This window comes from Colias croceus, chromosome 10 (genome assembly GCF_905220415.1).
Source record: "Colias croceus chromosome 10, ilColCroc2.1".
In the NCBI taxonomy this organism is placed as follows: Eukaryota; Metazoa; Arthropoda; class Insecta; order Lepidoptera; family Pieridae; genus Colias; species Colias croceus.
The window spans coordinates 1,787,298-1,805,356 of record NC_059546.1 but is presented as its reverse complement, the minus strand read 5'-3'; the positions used below and the strand labels follow the sequence as shown (position 1 = coordinate 1,805,356).

The following is an 18,059-nucleotide window of genomic DNA, read 5'->3' as shown; positions in this document are numbered from 1 at the left end:
CAATTTTAAGTTTTGCAAAAAAAATATTTCATATTAATTAACTACTCACTTGATCAAACGTCAACTCGTTCGCTCTATTCCTCACTACGCTCGCTGCGCAGGCGCAGTACACCGGCGGCAGCGTACAGTGCGCCGCGCGACGCGCAGTGCCGCACACGTGCGCGCTCACTTCGCGCGCTGTTACTAGTGCGGACGATTGTACGCCTAATAACTGAGTGTAAAGAATTTGCATGAAAATGCCTTATCCAATATATAAATAAAACAAAAAATATATATCCAATGTCAGTTTTTTAATTGGAAATTATTTCTTGGTATGTTATAAAGTTAAACAATTTTAGATCTATCCACTGGAAGAGATAAAACACGCTTCAATAAATCGGGATACTTTGCCCCAACTTAGGATATCAAACATTAAACTATTTGGAAGAAAGTTATCCCCAAAATAAAATTCTACTATTAATGATTTCAACTGACTAGAGAAAACATGTATTTTGCTAATTTTTAACAAAATATTTCTAAAATTGTTCAAAACGTTTTTTTTTTTTTTTAAATACAACATCCTATCTTAACAAAACAAACTCACTTCAATAAGAACGTGATGCTGTTCGTCGGGCTTCGCCCCCCACCTCTGCGCAGCGCCCGTTATCGCCTCCAACACTTGCAGTCGCTGGGAGGTGTCCGCGGCTTGTGACCAGCGTGACATGTCGAACTAAAAAATATATAACCATTAATACATTTCAATCCTAGAAAATTGAATCTGAGAATATAACAAAAAATTATTTATTTTTAGTTAAACAAATCTTTATAACCTAACTATTAAGAAAAATCTGAATTAAGTATTGTCACGATAGTTAAAAGGAGCCCCTAAATCAACAGCACTAAATCCTGAATCATTATCAAATTTTAAATTATTTTTATCCCAGAAACTTTCACAAGTTTTCCGAATATTTACAAATCTTACTTTCAATTTTTAAGCTATTGCATAGCTTCTATCGCGGGCCTTGAGCGCGGGAACCGAATCGAGAAATTCCGTAACGAAAAAACCTCACGCTCCCCACGGGGACGGGCGGAGGTGTGACTTGAAGGCATAGCATGCAATAGCTTTACCGCCAATAAAAGCGAAAGTCTTCCAAAAAAAAAAGTCCACCACATACTTACTTTAGACAAATAGCTGAACATCGCGTTTGAGGGTAGTTTGGTTTTACACACAGCTTCATACACATCAGCCCAGTTGTGAAGCGGCAAGCGATTGGGATAGATCAGAGCTCCACATAGCATTTGTTGAGTTGGATCACCCTTACTCCAACGGGATAGTACTTCCACTGTACGGGAACTGTCGTGGCATATCCATTTCTGGAAGTTTAGTAAAAATAGGGGTTTGTTAAAATAAATTTTAAATATACTAAGTTTCGCGGGTTTTCCTGCGTTTAAGTATTTGAAAATTATTTGTTAATCACTTGTGTGAAGCCTAGTCTTTAAGCGGCAAGCGAATGGGAGAGATCAGAGCTCCGCATAGCATTTTTTTTGGGTTGACAATTGCTCCAAAGGGATAGGAAGGCATACATCATCTTTTGTGTATATCCTACACTAGCTACTCCACGCGGTTTCACCCCCGTGGCTCCACTCCTGTTGGTCGTAGCGTGATGATATATAGCCTATAACCTTCCTCGATAAATTAGCTATATAACGCCGAAAGAATTTTTCAAGTAGTTCCTGAGATTAGCGCGTTCAAACAAACAAACAAACAAACTTTTCAGCTTTATAATATTAGCTTTAGATATTTTATTTTGCTTTTGTGGTAAAGCAAAGTGTATGTCCATAGACATTTTGGTAAATCCTAAAATGATTACAGAATACCTTGGAATTATTTAACATCTGTGCACTATTGTACTAATAATTTTCAAGAATGAACATAGCAACTTTAACTTTTTGGTTCTATTTGAAAAATAGATTCATACAAAAATGTCAATGTTAGTCAATCTTTTGTGATCGTATTAGAACATTATAATCAAATCACTACATAGTATAAAACAAAGTCGCTTTCTCTGTCCCTATTTCCCTATGTCCCTTTGTATGCGGTTTTTTTTATAGATAGAGTGATTCAAGAGGAAGGTTTTAGTATATAATTTATTAGGTTTTAGACGAAGCGGGCGAAGCCGCAGGCGGTAAGCTAGTATATTATAAAACAAATTCTGGTTTTATTTTCTTTCTAAATCTAATTCTTACCTCAGCCAGATCTGTAACAAGATTGGTCAGCAGATCTTTCGCGTGCGAACACGTGTGAACGAGAGGGATGTATCGCCACACTCTTTCGCACACGTTTACCGCTGTATCCGCGTTTCGAGTTTGTCTGTATCACACATTTACAAAATAAATAAATTAAAATTCAATTGGAAATATTCTGCCAATTGCGTAACGTGGTAAGGTTTTAAATTACATACAGGATGTCCCACTGTTGGTATACTAAGCTCAAAAGAGGTTATAGTTTTGCATACGCTGAGTACGTAAAAAATACATATAAAATTCCAGACGCATATTATTTTCAAATAGATGAATTCTTAAAACTCTATGTGTACACCCATAACAACCCGCCCAACTTTGCCACCAGCACGTGAGCTATCGTTTAAGATTGTTTTCATAGACAAAATGCTCATATTAGAGAAGTGGTATATGCTGGCTGCGCGAAGCTAGAAAAGAAAACATGGATTTTCAGGAAAAATTTAGCAAAAAATTTTTGACGTAATTTTGTTGTTTAAGTATTTTTTATGTGATCAGTGTATGCAAAACTACAAGTCCCTTTGTCAACAGTAAATTGTTTAAGTAATAGCCGAAATGCAAACTAGTAATAATCCTAGTCTTGTGCCTAGGCCTTTTTGTCATGTCGCGGAAGAATTCTAACAAATACCCGCGGCCCCCTCATTAAAGCGGCTCGACGGAACACAGTGGGGTTTTAGTCGGTAAGAATCCGACATAACCAACGGCTCCTTCCCCGGGGGCCGTGGGTATCTTTGGAAGATTTCCCCACTATAAAAAAAAAAATAATAAAAAAAGGCCTTTTTGTCATTCTATTGTTACTTACTTACTATTAAATTACGAATTGTTATGTAATATGACCCCTACGAATAATAAAATAATCTTAAAATATTAGTTTAAGTTTAAATAAACAATAAAATGTTAACTGACCTCGCACACGTGAGCAAGGCGGCCGCAGTGCGTGCGAAGTGCGGTCTGGCGCGGCACAGGCGCCGCACGCCCGCACGAGACCCACGTCTGTACACACATATATCATAGTTCAGGATACATCGCCCATTTTTGCAAGTGACTACTATCAAGCTAATTTTCCGTTTGTAGCTTTATTTTGATGAGACGCCCAATAATTTCGTGTACGAAACTCTCGATTGTGGTAGCTAACAGAGATAACAAGGATAAAATTTTTTGTTTTGATGGTTCTCAAATATTTATTACTAACTGAATTTTTTTTTGTTCAATCTCAAGATAATTACCTAAATTATTCGAAAAAATATTTGTCCTACAAAATCTATGGTTGGTTCAAAGAGTCCCCCTTTCCAAAGTGTATCGATGACGAGGTCATCATAAATGATTACTAACAAGCTGATTTTTTTGTTTTCACTTAGTTAATGTTTATATAATTCAACAGACATATTGTCCTACAAATTGCGTAATAAATATTTGAGAACCATCAAGTCAAAAATTTTTATCCTTGTTATCTCTGTTAGCTACCACAATCGAGAGTTTCGTACACGAAATTATTGGGTGTCTCATCAAAATAAAGCTACAAACGGAAAATCAGCTTAATAGTAGTCACTTGCAAAAATGGGCGATGTATCCTGAACTATCATGATTATTATGGAAAAAAGGTTCCTAGATATTATACACGTATACTAGAAATAATGTAGTGCGATCCCTACTAATATTACAAATGCAAAAGTAACTCTGTCTGTCTGTTGCGCTTTCCCGCTTAAACCTCTCAACCGATTTTTATGAAATTTGGCACAGATAATCTTTAGACCCTGAGAAAGAACATAGGCTACCTTTTATTGCGAAATATGTACCACGGGCGAAGCCGGGGCGGACAGCTAGTTGTATATAAGGTTCAGAGGTTTATGGAGGATTTTTAACGGATTTTAAACGCGATTCATTCATTATATTATTTTCCCGACGTTTAGCACACTTTGCAGAGAGCGTGGTCACGGGGAGACTAAATTTGCTTCGCGTTGAGAGGATCGATACGCGTTGTTACTTTGATAACCTTTATTTTGATGAGCTAATTTTGAGAAAAAAGTATAATATACTAACCTATTTTCTTGTATTTCACGCTCAACTCCGGTTGATATGCACCACTCGTCTTCCTGAAAAGGACATCACTTTATTATATGTGACAAATCACTTTATTATATTTGTTGTATATATGCGTTATGAAACAAATAAACTATTTTTATTTATCTATTTCTACTTATTATTTTACAAATTAATGCATGGTATTGTGTTTATCAAAGCAAGTTACAATTTGGGCCAGTTTTGTTTTAGAACAAGCAAAAAACGTGTACAATAAAAATGTATTAGAATAAATTGGTCGTTCAAGCCAGAATACTGACCGCAATCCGTATAGTGATGGGTCGACAGTTCTGCGGACATGACTTCTTGACTGGCGGCAACGGCCTGCGCACGCGCAGCTTGCTCACTAGCTCCCATAACTTACTGTCTAGTTGGGAAATACGAGAAACTTCTGATGTCCATTCCCTGGTGATATTAAAATAATTTTTTTTGGCTCAAAAACGAAAACACAAGGAATATACAGATATAATTTGCAAGTACATACATTTTTTTATAGCAATTAGTAACTAAATTTCAAGAGGATTCCCTACAATTATTTTATTAGAAATTTATAATTTAACTAAATGTCATAAATACGGAATGTTTTAAAAATACGTACAAGTCATTAACAAGAATTATAACTTTTTTAACACGTTTTTATTAGCTTTACCTGTATGTTTGTATGTAAACGACTCGTTTTTGACCCACTTTTTAAACTTATGGGAATCAAATTTTTCGAAATCGATGACACCTTATGTAACGAATTTAATTCTATCTTTATTTATTTTTTATTCAATCGATATATTATTAGAGACTAATATATAAAAATTAAGCTTCTAAACTCACCGTGCAAAATCGACAACGTCACCCAATCTCTGATCGATTGACTTCAAGACAGCGCGCGAGTCCATAAAGTTAACATCTTCAACCAGTGATTTGACAACTAACTTTTTTCTCCTGAAATAGTTACAAAAAATGTTTTAGTGAACATATTCATTGAGACAATTAAACGAAAAATTTCTTAAGCCACAGCTAAAATTAAATTCGAACTGGCATCATCAATCATGGTTTTTTAAACAGGGTTATCCTAATGTTAAATCCTTACTTTAAAATTAGATGCATGATTGTGTATAAGTAGTAGTAGTAGTTGATTTATTTTTAATAATAAGATGGAATTGATAAATGAACTACAAAGGTGGCCAATTTTTGAATGAGTTACATAGGACCTTTTGGCTTCTATTACCTGATAAGTTAACATGTATATAGAAAACCTATCTAACCTATCTATCACGATATCATATAAAAGAAGTTGGTTAAAAGTACAAGGAAACTACTTCTAAATAAAGTATAATATCCTTATTCTAAATTTAAATATAAATTCACCTGCGATGTGTCCTATCGCTTATTTCTCGTATAGCTTGCAGCGCCATCTCGTGGTGAGTTAGTGGAACTCGCACTGGACAGGGGACTGATTTTCGAGTTTTTTCTATATATTGTGGTACTGACGCTGACCACGCTGATGATAATACCTGGTTGTTTGTATAAAAGGAATCATAATATAATTAATGAATGAATAAAAGCAATGAAAAATTCTAAATTGTAAACAATATAGGAAAAAAATTAAAAAAAAACTTTATTATTTGGATATTATCATCGTAAACTAGCAAAAGGCAAAAGCGAGTATTTCTACAGCTTGTGTTATTCAAAGTATCATCAAAGTCTGTTCAGCGGTTATCCCGTGAAAGAGTAACAAACATTCATACATTCTTAAAAAAAATGTGTGTAGGTATGTACTAGTGTACACCTTATTTTTAAAAAAATAATTTACTATATGCAACTTTACAGAAATACGTCGAGTCACGCGTGGTAGGGATAAGAAAAAGATGGCGCGTAACGGAAAAATGTCACGCGTAACGAAAAAATGTTACACTAAATTTTTTTCCAACCCCGATAAAGAAACTTCACTTCAAACCAAAAAACACTTCAAAACATTTTTGAAATTAGTTTTTTATTCATACTTTGCGAATGCTCCTATCAAGAAATTACATTAAAATTAACAAATTACCTTTTCAGGTATAAACCTAGATATATCGGCATGGTGGGGCCAGGCTCGAACTTTATCACCTTCTTCCAACCAACGGGAATACTCTCGTAGCAACCTATAAAACGTAATTAATTTATTAAAAAAAAACAATATACATATGTATAACATATTGCAAAAAAGAGCGTGTGTGCCGAGCACACGTGTCAGAAGTGAAACTTATTTAGCAACATTCAATGATACCAAATCGTCGCCTTACTCCATGACGTGACGGTATTGCCATGACGCGAATTTTACTCTCAAACCGCCTAAAGAAGCTTCACTTCAAAAATATAAATAAAAAAAAAATTCATGGTACCTCTCTGCTGCAACGTGATAAGCCACTAAACCAGGATTATCATCAACAGCAACCTCATGTACTTCACCAATATTTTCTTCATCATCATTCGAATCATCACTCGATTGTTCCACCATATCGATAATCGATAATTGCGGGAACATATCAGACGTGGGACTCTTCTCGATTGTTCTAATCGATGTATCGGGTGAATCGATACTATGTTTGTGTTTCAATGCTTCTATTTCGTTGTGATGGTGTGATATTGCGTCTTGGAGGCGTTTTTTTAATTGTCCTAGTGTTCGCGATTTGATTATTCCACTGAAGAATAAAGGTCCAACTGGTGGTGTTGCTTCGTTGCTAAAACATATTTACTTTTATTAGCTATCCTATTCATTCAATTTATTAAACACGTTTTTCACGAAAAGCGGTTTTGAAAAATTAAATTTATATTGGATTAAGTTCGGTTCGAAAAAGGTTCGGTTAATTTTAGATTTTGAAGTAAATATACTAGGGTCTTTATATTTTTTGAAGTGAAACTCCTTTAGGTGCGTTGAGAGGCAATACGTTACTCTATGGAGCCAAAGAAGTTTCACTTCTTACACGTGTGCTCGGCACACACGCTCTTTTTAAACCGACTTCAAAAAAAGGAGGAGGTTCTCAATTCGTATATTTTTTTACACTTGTAACGCGCTGTACTTGACGTTCAATCGTAACCCGGGGTGGGCCCCTTCTCCGCCCCCCCCGCCTCGGCACCGCGCACCCCGCTCGCCCTAGCAGCGGCGCGGGCCGCAACAGTCGGCCATGATTCGTGCTAACGTTTACCTATGCGTCGCGCAGCAGCGCGTACGCCGTTAATTGTATTTTGATAATGTATAAGAAATGTAAGAAAATGTTATAATTTTTATGTGTTAATGTATCTTAATAACATGTGTGTTAAAGTAAATAAAGTACTTTCAACCTTCAATGTTATAAGTGGCGCTCCAACTCGCGGCCGCGAACCAGTTTAAACAAGTTTGTGCCGGTCGACCGTTAACGGTTTTCGCTTTCTTTGTTCCTGTGTTCCCGTTCTCTGGAACCTACGTAAAGAGTGAAGATGCCTCCACGTAAAGTACGAACGGACACAAAGGCAAGTGACGCTGACGCGCAGTCCAGCTCGGATGAAGATACCAACAGACCTTCGCCAGTGCTCATGTCTGGTGACCAGCTGACTTCATTTCTTACCGCCTTCGCGAAGACTCAGGCGGAAGCAAATCGGCAGCTCGTCGAATCCCTCATGGCATCGCACGCGGCAGGTGGGTTTTCCGCGCCGACGCCCTCACCGACACCGTCGTCGACTAACAAAACAGGGAACATGTCCAAGTGTACGGCACGCTTCGATGGTTCTAACCGTGACCCGGAAGTCGTAGAAGCCTTCATCGACTCCGTCGAGATGTACAAAGAGTGTGCAGTGGTTACCGATGACCTTGCGCTTCGTGGTCTCCCGATGCTGCTCCATGGTGAGGCTGCAGTATGGTGGAGAGGGATCCGGACGGAAGTGTCCTCGTGGTCCGAAGCCGTCAGACGATTACGAAGTATGTATGGTACTCCGTGTCCGGCTCATAAGCTATATCGGAAGATATTCGCTAACGAACAAAGTGAAGAACTCGCGGACTCCTTCATCATAAGCAACTAGGAATGATACTTCGTCTCGCTAAACCATTTAAACAACCGTCCACTTATAAATTATTATATTATGCTTTTGTTCGCAGTATTTTGGAATTTTCATCTACTGTATGGAGCCCTTATTACAATGTCCACATTACTCGTATAGAAAAAATTCAAAATAAATTTCTAAAAGCTTTAGAATATCGGACTGGAAATACCTTTATCAATTATGAAACTACTTCTAAAAAACATAATATAAGTTTACTGGAAAAGCGTCGTCTATTCTTGGACCAGATGTTTCTTTATAAGATCATGCATTGCATAACTGATTCAGGCTTGCTATTAGAAAAAATAAAATTAAGAGTTCCCAGAATTTCCTCACGTTGCAGATATACATTTGAGGTCACTCCCTGTAACACAAATTACGCCAAGAATGCCTTTTTAAAAAGAGCAGCCAAATTTTATAATGATGAATTATTAGACATAGATATTTTTCAATGTTCGTGTAACAGTTTTAGACATCAATTAAGAAATATAATTTTATAATGTACCTATCTAATGTATAACTTATGTATAATTTAAATTATTTAGTTTTTCTTAGTTTGTAATAAAATGTGGGCTCTATTTATTATTTTAAGATTAAGATTAGTAGTTAGTTCATTTGCGTGAGGCTCGTTTTCTTTTTTATATGTTGTCTTTCTTTTTAATAATAGAACATGTTGTGTGGTCATAGTTAATTTTAGAACTTTGTTATATTAAGTAATTCATGTATGACTGTTGTGTTCTTATAAAAATAAAAATAAAATAAAAAAAAATAAAATAAAATCATACGTATACGAGGCATGATTGCTAAGTTTCCTTACGTATTACCCGAAGAAGCTAAGATAGATATGATATACGGATTATTACATAAACGTATTCGCAAGCGATTACCTCGAGGTATGGTTAGCAGTATTGAGTCGCTAATCGACAAAGCCCGAGATATAGAAGAATCCATTACGGAAAGTTCCAGTGCAAGTACTTCATCGCAGCCGGCGCCGGCGGGAACGACGCGCGAGCGGCACGTGCGGGAGGCCGGTACGCGGCCGCCGCGCGCCGCCGCCGCCGCCGCCGCTTCGTGCGTCAATTTGGCGGGAAACGGTGTGACGTCCCCGTCGCTCAGTGGTACTCAGCAGTCGATCGCGAGTTCGCAGGTTCAATCCGTACGTAATAATATGTGTAACGAAGTGCAAAGTGTCGCTAAAAATAATACCGCGAGTGAAACAAAGTTATTCTGTGCGTATTGCAAAGGTCGAGGTCATACGCGTGATTTGTGTCCAAAGAAAGACTATAAAGTATCGTCTTCTAATAATAATAAGTCTAGCCTTGTTTGTTATGGTTGTGGTGAAAAAGGGTATGTACGAACAAATTGTCCAACATGTAAAAATAACGTATCGAGTTTAAATTGTAATGTTCACAGTTGTAATGTAAACAGTTGTTGTAATGTTAATAGTTCAAATGAACCACAACCTTTACGTAATGTATTTTATTCAATAACTACGACACAAGATTGTTTTAATGTTTGTAGTACGTCGAATAATACCATCGCGCAAGACCGCCCTATTTTAAATATTGAGATTTTAGGTTATTGTGGTTTAGCGCTTATAGATACTGCCGCCCGGCGTAGTATCGCGGGTTCATCGCTATATGCATTATTGTTACGTTTAAATGTTAAATTTAAATCACAGGCTATGTCAATTAGATTGGCTGATGGTAGTATTCGTACGAAAACTGTATTGTTAACATGTGTTAATGTGAATTGTATGTCTTTGTGTATTCCTGTTGAATTTGTTGTGTTTCCCGATGCGTCAAACAATGAAACGTTATTAGGGATAGATTTCATTAGTAAATCTAAGTTAGTTTTGAATTTTGATTCCATGACATGGTATACAGCTGATCGGCCTCAGTTCGTTCACCCCCTACTGACGGAGAGTTCTCGTGAGGTGGTGGATTGCGCCTCTCTCAACCTACTGAGGGAAGATGAGGGCGCGCTGTTGACTGAGGAGGAGCGTGGGGGTTTGCAGAATCTCTTATGTGAGTACTCAGATATTTTCGATATAGTCGGAGAGCCGACTCCATTTGCGGAACATCACATCGATACCGGCGACCATCCGCCTATTGCTTCGCCCCCGTATCGCGTTACGCCTGCCAAGAAGGAGGTCATGCGCGCCGAGTTAGACAAGATGTTGGCGGAGGACGTGATCGAGGAATGTGAATCCGCCTGGGCAGCACCATGTGTCTTGGTACCAAAACGTAATGGTACGTATAGGTTTTGTGTCGATTACCGAAAGTTGAACGCGGTCACTAAGACGGATGCATACCCCATGCCGCGTATTGACGAGCTCTTACAGTCGACCAAGAAGGGTTGTGTAATGAGTTCCCTGGATCTTCGCAGTGGTTACTGGCAGGTGAGTACCGCCGATCGTGACAAAACGGCGTTCGTCACGCCTTTCGGTATGTACCGCTTCAAACGTATGCCGTTTGGCCTTAAGAATTCGCCAGCGACGTTTCAGAGGCTTATAGATCGTTTCCGATCAGGGTCTACTCTTGGCGGTAAGACTATTTTAGGTTATTTGGATGATCTTTTGGTGATTTCGGAAGACCTGGAGTCCCACCTATCAGATCTGCGTGCTGTATTTGAGCGTCTCCGTGTGTTCAAGCTTCGAGCCAACCGAGAGAAGTGTGTGTTTGCCAGAGACCGACTCAAATACCTTGGGCACGTGATATCTCATGATGGTATATCACCAGACCAAGAGAAGGTAAGTGCTGTTATAGAAATGAAGGAACCGACAAACCTGCAGCAACTTCGCACCTTTCTCCAAACCTGCTCATGGTTCCGCAAGTTTATCCCAGAGTTCGCCAAGGTGGCTGAACCACTTACTCGCTTAACAAAAAAGTCTCAGGCGTGGGTATGGAGTTTGGAACAAGGTAAGTCTTTTGAAACTCTTAAGAAACTCCTGACCACGGCCCCTATTCCTGTTCAAGCGGATTATACGAAACCATTCGTATTGCGGACTGACGCCAGTAATTATGCACTCGGCGCAGCCTTACTCCAGGGGGAGTCACCGAATCAGGAACATCCAATTGAATATGCCAGCCGTCTGCTCACTCCGGCCGAGCAGAATTATTCCACCACGGAGAGGGAGGCTCTCGCAGTGGTGTGGGCAGTAGAACGATTCCGAGGTTACATCGATGGTCACCAGGTTAACGTGATAACAGATCACCAACCTTTGAAATGGCTCTTCACTCTCAAGTCCCCAAGTGGCAGATTAGTGCGTTGGGCCTTGAAGTTGCAATCTTTCGACCTGCGTATCGACTATGCCCCAGGTAAGGTTAATGTACTTGCCGATACGCCCAGCCGTCCCGTGACATCAGATGGTCCTGTTGTTGTTGATGTACCGCGCTGGAATGCAACCTCCACCCGTGATGCGCAGTTAGCCGATCCGGAAGTTGCAAAAATCATCCAAGACCTTGAAGGTAAGGATGAACTTAATATAAATCGCTGGTCTGAGAGAGGTTATCTCCTGAATCAAGGTGTTCTGTATCGGTATGTACCTGATACTGATTCCGAGGAGCCTCAACTCGTCGTACCGGAGAGCCTGCGGAAAGAAGTCATGATAGAATGTCATGACTCGCCTACCGCCGCTCATGGTGGTATTGATAGAACAATACACCGTATCTCGCAACGTTTCTATTTTCCTGGGATGAGACGGTTTGTAACCGAGTACCTGAAGACCTGCACCGAGTGTCAACGCTACAAGCCATCAACACTCAAACCAGCCGGTTTGCTTCAAACTCCTGTCCCGTCTCAAAGGTTTGAAACTATCGCAACTGATCTTTTTGGTCCGTTGCCTAAAGGACCCCAAGGTGAGAGATGGATCCTCATAGTGGAGGACACCGCTAGTAAGTGGGTGGAAGTCTTTGCTCTCACCGAAGCCACAGCAGAGATGTGTGCTAAAACTCTGGTCAATGAGGTATTTATGAGATTTGGTCTTCCTAGACGGATGATTTCTGATAACGGAGTGCAATTTGTGGCAGATGTTATGCAGAAGGCGATGTTTATTCTAGGTGTCAAACAAAGTCTGGTGCCACTGTATCATCCCGAGGCGAATCCCGTTGAGCGGAAAAATAGGGATCTAAAGGCTCAGCTCGCCATCTTAAAGGAAGGTCGTCATCAAACTTGGCCAGAGGTACTACCGTTTGTACGGTTTGCTTTCAATAGTTCAGTTACTAAGTCTACAGATCATACTCCAGCTTACCTGACTTTCGGTCGTGAGCTACGGTCACCCATTACGGCTCAGGCAGACCTAAGAGCAGTGGTGGAATCCGAGAACTTTGTTCCCCAAATTACGCCTTACCTGCTCAAGCTCGCAGATAGCGTCTCGGCAGCCAAGGAGACTATAGAGCGGCAACAAGATGCCCGTAAGACATATGCCGATAAGGGTCGGATGTCTATCCATGAATTCCTGGAAGGAGACTTAGTCCTAATGCGGACCCACACGCTTAGTAACGCCGCAAAGGGAGTCACTTCGAAGTTTAATCCAAAGCGAGATGGACCGTACGTCGTCTCTAAAAAGGTGAGTCCCACTACCTACCTCCTAGCTCATGATAAGACAGGAGAAATCGTCGGTAAGTATCATGTGTCAGACTTGCGTCCTTACCATGCTAGGGAGGGTGAATGTCCTGAGCCGATTATTCCTAAACGTAATAGAGGTCGTCCACGGAAGGTGACTTAACTGCAGCGCGCTTGTCCTTTTTGTTTGACCTCTCGGGAGACCCTTCCCTGGTCAAAAGGGGGAGTGTGTAACGCGCTGTACTTGACGTTCAATCGTAACCCGGGGTGGGCCCCTTCTCCGCCCCCCCCGCCTCGGCACCGCGCACCCCGCTCGCCCTAGCAGCGGCGCGGGCCGCAACAGTCGGCCATGATTCGTGCTAACGTTTACCTATGCGTCGCGCAGCAGCGCGTACGCCGTTAATTGTATTTTGATAATGTATAAGAAATGTAAGAAAATGTTATAATTTTTATGTGTTAATGTATCTTAATAACATGTGTGTTAAAGTAAATAAAGTACTTTCAACCTTCAATGTTATACACTCATATTAATTATTTGTTTAAAAAATAGATTTCTAAAAATTTATATACTTTTTCATAATACTTAAGGGCTTACTTATTAGGCGGTCGTTGCAAATAGAGATGAAAGAACAATCTCCACAAGGTGAGATGTGCTGGGTTTGTGTATGGCGCATACAGTACTGCGGCGGCTGTTTTGTGAATCACTAGATCGTCTGATGTTATTGAACTACCTGCTTGCTGAAATGGAAAAGGTTGGTGTAAAATTGAATATTTCCCGACCAGTAATATAATATAGCACTAGCTGCGCGCCGCGGTTTCACTCTGTTCTGCTCCTGTTGATCTTAGCGTGTTGATATATAGCCTTCCTCGATAAATGGGCTATCAAACACCGTAAGAAAATCGGACCAGTAGTTCCTGAGATTAGCGCGTTCAAACAAATTAATATACTCAGCTTTATAATATTATAAAATAATAGTATAGATTTGACTTTCAACGTAAGTCTAACGTATTTCAATTTTGATACTGATAATAAATACATCTGTTCTGAAATATTAGTGGCATTTATTCTGAAAGTACAATTACTATTTTTAAAATTAATACTTTAGAAAATAACACAAAAATCAACTAGAAAAAATTTGCTTTATAACAGAGTGTTAAATCAACGACTACGGAAAAAAAGTCAAAATCAAATTTTTAAGAGGCATTTTGTTAGAACTTTTTTGCGGTTTTTTATTTTGGAATGATTACTACCAACTACTTTGAAGTTACTCGTTCCCCAATGAGTTCAATATGGGGGTCTTCAAGAGGAGAGTGAACAGGTTCTAGGGAAGCACGCTCCATCTTAGGCCACATCTCAGTTTACCATTAGGCGAGATCGTGGCCAAGCGCTCCCCTATCGCAGCATTAAAAAAAAATGTGTACGTGTACTAGTATACACACGTAAGAAGTGAAACTTCTTTATAACCTTATTTTTCAAAAAATAATTTACTACATAATTATATGCAACTTTACAGAAATACGTCGAATCACGCGTGGAAGATATATGATATATTATGTATAAGTTAGATATAAGTTACATATTATGTAATATTGACATGATTTTAAAAGAGCAACTATGGAGTTTCTTGCCGATTCTTCTCCATAGATACTGCTTTCCGAATCGGTGGTAAATGTTAAAAATACTTATGTAATGACGATTCGAAAGTGCTACTAAATAGTAGTCTAATTGAATAAATGAATGTTTGAGTTTGAGTTTGAGTTTGAAGGGATAAGAAAAAGACGGCGCGTAACGAAAAAATGTTTCACTAAATTTTTTTCCAACCCCGATAAAGAAGTTCTACTTAAAAAAAAAAACTACTAACTACTACTAACTACCTTGAGGGCGTGGTCCACGTGCACCCTCCCCCCCTCCCCCCTCTGTGCGTGCAGCAAGTGCAGCAACCTCGCACTGAGCCCACTCGCCAGCTCGCCGCTCAGAGCCCGACGTAATACACTCTCGCACACTTGCGGCGCTGTGTTCGAGTTGCGCACGCATTCGTCTATGTGACGTTTGCTGTTTTTGTCCTGAATACAACAATAATCCATACTAATATTATAAATGCGAAAGTAACTCTGTCTGTCTGTCTGTTACTCAATCACGCCTAAACTACTGAACCAATTTGCATGAAATTTGGTATAGAGATATTTTGATACCCGAGAAAGGACATAAGCTACTTTTTACCCCAGGAGGCTACTCGGGAAAATGACGCAATCCCGAAAATCCCACGGGAACGGGAACTATGCGGGTTTTTCTTTGACTGCGCGGACGAAGCCGCAGGCGGAAAGCTAGTATTATATATAATTAAAAGTCATATTTTTAAAGTAAGTTTTATATTAAAAGTCTAGGAACTATTTTTGTGTAGAAAAAGTGATTATAACATGTAAATATATGTATAGTAAAGTCAAAATGGTAACACTAGGGCATCGTGTACCTAAATATTTGTAACATTTCTTTCTTTTTGTTAAAATTTTTTAATAATTCAATCCATTTGAAAATTCTTTTCAAAATTTCTATGAAGTTATAAATCATGAAATCAAAACGAAAAATATACATAATTTACCCTACCTGTAAAAGCACAGCAACATATCGGTCAAGCGTGTCCCAATCGCGCGTAGCTCGTACGGCTACATCCAAAATGGCGCGACTCGAACCCGAGACCGGCCACAGTGCGTGCATCCACGCTGTTAGTAGCGCTGAACGGTATTCTACATGTGATCTGTATGTATTTTAGGGACAATAAGTAATGGACTCGAAGGACCAACATAATTTAATTGGAAAATTTGATGTATAATTCGCGTACAGACCCGAGACAGATCAGAGTGCGTGAAAGCACGCTGTTAATAGCGCTGAACCTTAGTTTACTTGTAATTAATTCTGTATTTTAGATATAGACTCGAAGGACCAAAAACTTTAATGTATATGACTCTTTGTGTTCTTTAAACATTAATACCTAATCCATACTAATATTATAAATGCGAAAGTAACTCTGTCTGTCTGTCTGTCTGTTACTCAATCACGCCTAAACTACTGAACCAATTTTCATGAAATTTGGTATGGAGATATTTTGATACCCGAGAAAGGACATAGGCTACTTTTTATTGCGAAATATGTACCACGGGCGAAGCCGGGGCGGATCGCTAGTTTGAAGATAAAATAATGAAGAAATAGTTTGCAAATAGTCATTTATTGGTATGAATTTATGTTTTTTTCCAATGACCAACAACTTTCATATCAAAGAAGAGACTACACATCAAATATATGTTAACAAAACATCTTTTCAGCTTAAAAATTCAAAATATTCATAATTTAAAACTCACTTCATATCATCCAACTGTTGCAAGACGACCCTCTGCAATAACTCAAAACCGCTCAACCCGCCGCGACCTAACGCTCGCTGTACTAGATTCGGTCCCCAGTTAAGTATGGCTGTTATTGCTTCTGCAAACCTAAGGTGCATAAAAAATGAGTTAGTTTTGGTACATATTATTGTCAGAAATTTTATTTGGAGATTATTTTGCAAAGGTTATGGAAAAATATTTGATGTGGAACTATTGTAAGACATTTTTACGCTAGAATTACTGACGATATGTTATTGGATATGATAAAGTATTAACATCAGATCTATTTGTATCTATAGGCTATAAATCCCATTAAGGATACAGAAAAAGAAAAGAGTTTCTAAAACTTTGGAAAACGAACAGACAAAATAACCCTCGGTATGACATTTTTTAAAGGATCGAAAAACTTTTTTTTACCAAATATTTTGAAGCGTTTTATATCTAAATAAAAAAGAAACTCACCGGGGTGTGAGCGAAATGGACTCGGGCGAGCTGGCCAGCACAGTGACCAGCCGGCACAGGCAGTGCACAGCTTCCACCGGCCGCGATGCTGACAAGCGATATAGCGCATCTGCTGCTGGTCCACACGCCTAAAATAGTGACATATGTGACCACACAAAAGGTGATATTAATGGAAATTTGAACTCTATATAGTTTGAAATAAATAAAAATTTTCATTCAAAGGCAACCCGTCCGAAAATAAGGAAATACTTAACTTATAAACTTAAAAAATGACTCATCATCTGATTTGTAAGAAGTGTCATGACATACAGGGACACTTCTTAAAAATAAATAAGAATTTATGTTAGAATCACACGAATAGGCAATATTTACCTTCATAATCACTTGATAATTACACAAAAAACATATAGAATTATCCAGATATTTTAATAAAATCCTTAAATAACTCACCAACGGAACACAGTGCCCCCAATCAGTGGCCAATATAGCATACATTGCCCCTAACAAGCTCTCCGGGGGCTTATCCAACGCTGGGGCATCCAGGGGCAAGTGCCAATGTGACCGGTGCAGGTGCAGGGACTTCATTATGCCCCATGCCCACTCGGGGGCTTCGGGGACGAAGTTGTACAGCCACCAGCCGATGAAGAGCTGGCTTTCTAGTGATACGGCACTGTATCAAAGTAATTTCAGATTAAAATAAAAAAAAATGTTGTGTGGTTTTATGAAACCACGGTAAAAGTGAAACTTTTTTTCACAAACACATTTAACTAAAAATTATCGTATTTGTACGATAATTATCGTACGTATCGTGCGTCACGCGACATGCGCTACACAGACCAACAAGTTTGAGACGATGTAATAAAAGTTTCACTTTAAAAATAAATAAAATGGCAAAATATCGTGGACGATAACTTAAAGAAATCTATCTTTGACCAATTGCAATTACAAAAAATGTTTACGAATTTTATTGTTTCCATGCCAAAAACACGCAATATTTTACGCTGGATCAACAGAGACAGGTAATACCTTGTCAATAACGTAATGAACGTAATATAGTAATTAAATTCATTCAGTAGTTTTGGAGTTTATTTAAGTTTTCATTGTAAAAAGGAACTATTGTTATTCGGAAATTATTGAAGCATATGGAAATTAGCGCCGTGTTACTTCGAAAAAAAAAACAGTTTAATACTTTTTTAGTGCTGTTTGTAGCCTCCTAACGTTACTCAATAATTATTAATCACTAAAAA

General features: G+C 38.8%; 1 protein-coding gene across 2 annotated transcripts in view; it reads right to left on the bottom strand.

Moving 5' to 3' along the window:
* LOC123694908 overlaps positions 1–18,059 on the bottom strand; it is a 37,520-nt gene that overhangs the window by 7,127 nt on the left and 12,334 nt on the right. The window contains exons 12-28 of one of the 2 annotated variants that reach the window (XM_045640528.1): positions 17,263–17,482; positions 16,813–16,940; positions 16,330–16,458; positions 15,578–15,728; positions 14,848–15,036; positions 13,568–13,710; positions 6,735–7,073; positions 6,401–6,494; positions 5,719–5,864; positions 5,182–5,292; positions 4,617–4,761; positions 4,318–4,370; positions 3,184–3,270; positions 2,227–2,350; positions 1,159–1,353; positions 584–709; positions 50–211 (exon numbers count right to left, since the gene is read on the bottom strand). In XM_045640528.1, coding sequence (XP_045496484.1) covers positions 50–211; positions 584–709; positions 1,159–1,353; positions 2,227–2,350; positions 3,184–3,270; positions 4,318–4,370; positions 4,617–4,761; positions 5,182–5,292; positions 5,719–5,864; positions 6,401–6,494; positions 6,735–7,073; positions 13,568–13,710; positions 14,848–15,036; positions 15,578–15,728; positions 16,330–16,458; positions 16,813–16,940; positions 17,263–17,482 — 2,542 coding nt within the window. The remainder of the gene's footprint in view (positions 1–49; positions 212–583; positions 710–1,158; positions 1,354–2,226; positions 2,351–3,183; positions 3,271–4,317; positions 4,371–4,616; positions 4,762–5,181; positions 5,293–5,718; positions 5,865–6,400; positions 6,495–6,734; positions 7,074–13,567; positions 13,711–14,847; positions 15,037–15,577; positions 15,729–16,329; positions 16,459–16,812; positions 16,941–17,262; positions 17,483–18,059) is intronic. The other variant, XM_045640529.1, reaches the window with a different exon arrangement.